This window comes from Oncorhynchus masou, chromosome 18 (assembly GCF_036934945.1).
Source record: "Oncorhynchus masou masou isolate Uvic2021 chromosome 18, UVic_Omas_1.1, whole genome shotgun sequence".
In the NCBI taxonomy this organism is placed as follows: Eukaryota; Metazoa; Chordata; class Actinopteri; order Salmoniformes; family Salmonidae; genus Oncorhynchus; species Oncorhynchus masou.
The window spans coordinates 19,313,945-19,320,364 of NC_088229.1; the positions used below are offsets into that span (position 1 = coordinate 19,313,945).

General features: G+C 42.8%; 1 protein-coding gene across 1 annotated transcript in view; it reads right to left on the reverse strand.

Moving 5' to 3' along the window:
• Positions 1-221: 221 nt before the first annotated feature.
• LOC135504148 (plexin-A2-like) overlaps positions 222-6,420 on the reverse strand; it is a 467,742-nt gene continuing 461,543 nt past the window's right edge. Inside the window, exon 32 of the mRNA XM_064922474.1 lies at positions 222-5,315. Coding sequence (XP_064778546.1) covers positions 5,220-5,315 — 96 coding nt within the window. The 3' untranslated portion in view covers positions 222-5,219. The remainder of the gene's footprint in view (positions 5,316-6,420) is intronic.

Consider the following 6,420-nt stretch of genomic DNA (forward strand, 5'->3'; position numbering starts at 1 on the left):
ACAATACATATCGTATCGCCACCTATATATCATGATAATATCGTATTGTGAGGTCCCTGGCAATTTCCAGACCTAATATCTCCGACTTCTGACTGCCTGTATCTGTCGTACTGTAGCTAATACATGCAATATGCTTGCCCAGGATTCTCCTAGTCTGATTCTCAGAGGCAGTTTGTTTCTTCTCGTGTCAATCAGACAAGGCAGTGTATTTCAGCTCTATGTGTTTTTTAACCAGCAAAGTTTATTTATATATAACAACAGTACAAAGTGAATCCTTGGCTTGCAAAATAGGTGTGCTTCATATTTACAATAGGTACACAATAATATATTATCATAACAAAACCAAAGCAAATAAAAAAACACAAGAACAATTTCTTTAAATACTTTTAACCTTCTTACAATTTTCACAACACTTTTATAAAACAACAAGGACAGCCATTATTATTATCATTGTGATCATTTGTATTGATTATATTACAGAACTCCAGTGTCTACAAAGGGTTGTCTACATTGTGTTGTGTTCAGAATGGTAGAAGGATATTCATTTCATTTTCCGTGATATTTTTGACATGAAGAGAATATTACTAATCTGATGTTCAATTCCTCCGATTGACATGAGAAAAGAAAAAAGGTGAATAATTATTGTTTTTCTGTGAGTAATGAAACATACCAGTAAACCCATCACTACATCACCTACAGCGAAAGAGCAGAAAAGTGCACAATCTTCTTCAATTAGGTCTCATGTCTTCTGTAGTGGGAATGAAGTCCCCGTTTAATAATATTCTATCGCCAAAGTGTATCAACTGCAACGCGTCTCAGAGACCATTAACTGGCTGTGAAATTAAATGGTGCGCTGCAGAATGTCAAACAAACGTCATTATAAAAAATTCACCTTTTAATTTCTTATTGAATGTCATCATCTCCCAAGAAATACAAAAGTGTATAGTATGAAAAAAACAATTAAAATCTCTTTCACAAAACGTCAGACGCAGACAGATGTGAGTTAAGACTTGGAATAATACGATGTGTGAAATGTATTTTCTATTGGTGTTATGGCATGCTGACCAAAAGACAAGGTTAGATTTATACATTTTAAGAACAGTGAAGCAAAAACAGTGAATGGTAGTTCATGAAAATAAAGACAAATCAAAAACAGAACATTAAATAAAGATCCCTTAAGAGAAAAGCAAACTTTGTTCAAGTCAAATCCCACTTTTTCCTTTAAATGCCCAGTGCAGTCAAAAACATGAGGTGGAATAATACTGTTAAATCGTGAAAAATATGATAATACCCTTTAAGTGTAAGAGCTGTTTGAAAATACCTCCTGTAATTTCAGCCTGTTTTGGTGGGATGGAGTTTTGCTTGAGAAATTGCTCTTGCTGAGAAGCTATTTTGTTTTGTTTTTGACCATTTTGACTGAAAACAATCACAGAAAGGTACTTAATTGTTACCCAGAAATGATTTGATATTGAGATAAAAATGTCTGCCTTGGGCCTTTAATCTGTTACTACTGTGGAGAATATAGCATAACAATATACAAGGAAGGGCCTCTCAGTTGGCGCAGTGGTTAAGTGCGCTGCACTGCGCTAGCTGTGCCATCAGAGACTCTGGGTTCACGCCCAGACTCTGTCATAACCGGCCGCGACTGGGAGGTCCGTGGGGCGACACACAATTAGCCTAGCATCGTCTGGTTAGGGAGGGCTTGGTCGGGATGTCCTTGTCTCATCGCGCACCAGCAACTCCAAGGTTGCCAGGTACACAGTGTTTCCTCCAGCACATTGTTGCAGCTGGCTTCCGGGTTGGATGTGCGCTGTGTTAAGCAGTGCGGCTGGTTGGGTTGTGTATCCCGAGCCCATACGGGAGTTGTAGCGATGAGACAAGATAGTAGCTACCACAACACTTGGATACCACGAAATTGGGGAGAAAAAGGGGTAAAAAAAAAAATATATATATATATATATATATATATATATACACACAAGGTACATTTGAGCATGAGTGTCTGTGTCTATATTTAGAGTGTACCTATAGACACAGTATTTGTGTTGAGCAGGAGAAGTTACTGCTTACCAGGGGGCCAACAGATTCCCCCCCCCCTTGGCTAGAGATATCAATACCATTCCAATCATGTGGTCTCCCTGCATTTCTATTTACCAGTTTTGATGTGTTTTTCATCTGTCTCCGGATCACACAACTACACTCTGATCAAAGCTCTTCAAAGCAGGAAACCAGAGCTAAAGGGGTCAGGGCCTCCCGAGTGGCGCAGCGGTCTAAGGCACTGCATCGGTAGTGCTTGAGGCATCACTACAGATCCGGGTTCGATCCCGGGCTGTGTCGCAGCTGGCCAAGTCCAGGACACCCATGAGGGTGCACACAAATGGCCCAGCGTCGTCTGGGTTAGGGGAGTGTTCGGCTGCACTAGCACCATCCTGCACTAGCAACCCCTGTTGCGGCCCGGGCGCAGTACATGCTGACACGGTCGCCAGTTGTACAGTGTTTCCTGCTGGCCATCTCCAGGCTTCCAGGTTATCCGAGCAGTGTGTCAAGAAGCAGTGCCGGATTGTGTTTTGAGGGATGCATGGCTCTCGACCGGTGACTCTCCCGAGTCCGTACGGGAGATGCAGCGATGGGACAAGACTGTAACTACCAATTGGGGAGAAAAAGTAGAAGAAAAATGAAGGTGTTTCTCGCTCTCATTTCTGACTGAGCTCTGGCGAGATGACTGAATCACCATCCACCTTCCTGTACAGAACCAGGTCATAACCTCTTCATCTTTTCACTTCTTCACACACCGTGGCAGCCCAGGTACCTTATCAAAAGGACAATTCAACAAAATGGAGTCACCAGAGGCTGTAGATTAGCGTTGAAGAGGTGAAGAAGAATCAGGAGAGCTTTTATGGTTTTATGGTTGGTTCATTTGGAGTTCTAAGGCAGCAGAGAAAATAATAAGCACCTTTCATTCATCAACATTGGTGTTATATTTTCTCCATCCATAAATAATGTAATTATACTGTACACCTTTAATACTACCTAGTTTCAAGTACTTGATGTAAACAATGAGCAAACATCAAAGTCTGGAGAAAACAGAATGGTGGTGGTCACTAATCCAGCAGAGTGAATCTACAGTATGTGGTCATCCAGCTATGACAGGTACATGTAAGGTTCTCTTTTATTCCTCACTGGAAGTCAGTCTATATATCCTTTCATGAATGGGTTAAGTTTGGTACAGGACAATCCAATCTTACCAAAGATCTACCTGGTAATGTAACATGCATTATGTCTGACGTTTATATCCTCTTTTGTCCATGCTTGCGGTTGAGATATTTCTTCTTGCCAAAAACAAAAAAGGGCAAGTAACTATTATACGGAGTTGTGTCTCTCCTGAGCCTACTTCAGTACCTTCCTTCGTACCTGCTGCCTGTTCACATGCGTCCAGTTACATGAGCACCTCTCTACAGACTCTACTTCAGTTTGAGGGCTTGGCTGGCTCCCTCTGTAAAGCATTAATCGATTTGGACACATCAGTGAATCATTTTTAAACGACAGGATCTTTTGGCACTTACTCAAACTAGACCCACACAGGCTTCTTCTTACTATCTTTTAGAAATACATTGTTCGTTGGTGTACTGGTGGGGTAGAAAACTAACATCTGCTAACATTTAGCTGCTGGCCATCTCCAGCTATCCTGATCCATTGGCACTTAAAAAACAAAGATAGACCTTGAAAACACTTCTTCTGACATGTGATACGATGCATGCAAGTTTTACACACACACTTGATCTGATCCCCAAAAGCGATACAAACAATGGTTATATTATGGAGTATTTTCACTATCGCTTCCACCAGCCGGACTGCCTCAGTCCCCATCTTGGCAGGCCTCTAGAATCTCGTCTCCAGTATATTATGGTATTTGTACGTTAAGGGCAGCGTAGCCACGGCAAAGACGCCTACAATACAGACGGCATAGTACACACCCTCCTATGATAGAGATAGAGATTTGGTAACAGGTGAAACATTGTGAGTGGGGCAAAGGACTAGGACGGATGAATTTTCAGTACATGTTCAGTTAGCCATCTATTTAGACATTATAGAGTTATGTTCAACTAACTCAATTTTGTTTAGAAAACAAACCCAAAGGAAAGAGAAAAACCCACATCTGCTTTTTTACATTCACATACATTGACATGTATGAAACAGAACCTACAGTACATACAGATGACGTTACTGCTGAGGAGGGTCTTATACAAACCAGTATGGTGCTGCTTGTTGTTTTGTCCTTATACCCAACATACTCTGCAGACCTGTGTATTTTCTCTTATCACACAGGGTAAAGGGGTTTGGGGTTGATAAGCATGCTGGTTGAACTTTGACCCCTCCAGAGGTCGTTTGTTCTGAGTTCCGTTCGCTCTCGTACGATGAGGATGCATTTGGTTGGTTTCCGTACAGGGCTGATGGGTTACAGTCAGAGCTGGGTTCTGTCCACTTGGTCTCGAGTATCATGTTGATAAGGAATGGTAATACTGTCTGAGGAGAACAGAGCAGGACAAGACATGACATAGCACCATGTCTTTCTGATGGCTACACCACCCTTTAACATGTGTTATAACACAACCTTTGACTTTGTACAGTACAACAATGTCCATGTATGTATCAAGAGGAAGATGGCTCAACTGCAACCAATAAAATCAAACTGTAAACATACAAAAATAAACATTTGGAAGCAAAACTCAGGAACAATATCTCTGGAATCAAACATGAGAAGTCTTTATCCTCCATCTCTCTTCTCCTTCTTCTTTCAGTGTCTCTGTTGTGAGTTGAGCAGACAGAGAGTGTATCTGACTATAAGATATCCCCTCTGTTTGTTCTGCCTCTCAACAAACCTCTCCTTCAGGGCTATACACACACACAACACAAAAATAATATCCTTTGGAAAGAAATATGCCATGTAGCCTTTATGGAGGTGTGTGGTGTGGTCGTCCCACCTTACATCATCATCATAACCATCCATGTTTCCAGCGACTATGGCGTCTTTTAGCCAGGTGGTGGCAATATGGCACGAGAGGAAAATAAGATAAAAACAAAACTCTTTGTTTGTGGATGTAAAAATGTCCCAGGTCCGTGGTGGTTCGGTGTCCATCACACGGTGAGTATCGGGACTGTTTGTTGGGTGGCTGATGGACATCCCGGGCCGGTTCAGTCATCTAATCCCGTGGTCTGTCTCAGCTATCCAGGGACATGGCTGAGATGAGCTGCTCTACCTTGTAGGCCAGACGTTGTTTCTTAGCCTGCTCGTCCTGCTCCAGGGCCATGGTGATCTGGGAGGGGTTAGAGACAGGACAACAACATGATTTAGTGTCACTCTAACCCGGAAGCCACATGCAGGGACTCCTTCAATTGCAAAGACCCTTCATAAGCAAATAGTCTGCAAGAAAATTTCAAATAGAACATATAGACAATTGCTGGTGGGTATGCTGATGTAATGCTCAATTACATCTGTACAACATAACCAATGTTGACTGAATGGTAAGGAATGACATTAATAAAGTATTCACTCAGCAAAACAATAAATGTCCTCTCACTGTCAACTGCGTCTATTTTCAGCAAACTTAACATGTGTAAATATTTGTATGAATATAACAAGATTAAACAACAGTGACAAAAACTGAACAAGCTCCACAGACATGTGACTAACAGAAATTGAATAATGTGTCCCTGAACAAAGGGGGGGGGGGGTCAAAATCTAAGTCATTATCTGGTGTGGCCACCAGCTGCATGAAAAACTGCAGTGCATCTCGCCCTCATGGACTGCACCAGATTTACCAGTTCTTGTTGTGAGATGTTACCCCACTCTTCCACCAAGGCACCTACAAGTTCCCGGACATTTCTGGGGGAATGGCCCTAGCCCTCACCCTCCACTCTCCAATCATTGGCCACGACAGAACACTGACATTCCTGTCTTGCAGGAAATCACGCACAGAACGAGCAGTATGGCTGGTGGCATTGTCATGCTGGAGGGTCATGTCAGGATGAGCCTGCAGGAAGGGTACCACATGAGGGAGGAGGTTGTCTTCCCTGTAATGCACAGCGTTGAGATTGCCTGCAATGACAACAAGCTCAATCCGATGATGCTGTGACACACCGCCCCAGACCACGACGGACCCTCCACCTCCAAATCGATCCTACTCCAGAGTACAGGCCCCCATAAAATCATAAACGTTCCTTCAACGATAAATGCGAATCCAACCATCATACCTGGTGAGACAAAACTGTGACTCGTCGGTGGGGAGCACTTTTTGCCAGTCCTGTCTGGTCTAGTGACGGTGGGTTTGTGCCCATAGGCGACGTTGTTGCCGGTGATGTCTGGTGAGATGAGAACCTGCGTTAGAACAGGCATACAAGCCCTCAGTCCAGCCTCTCTCA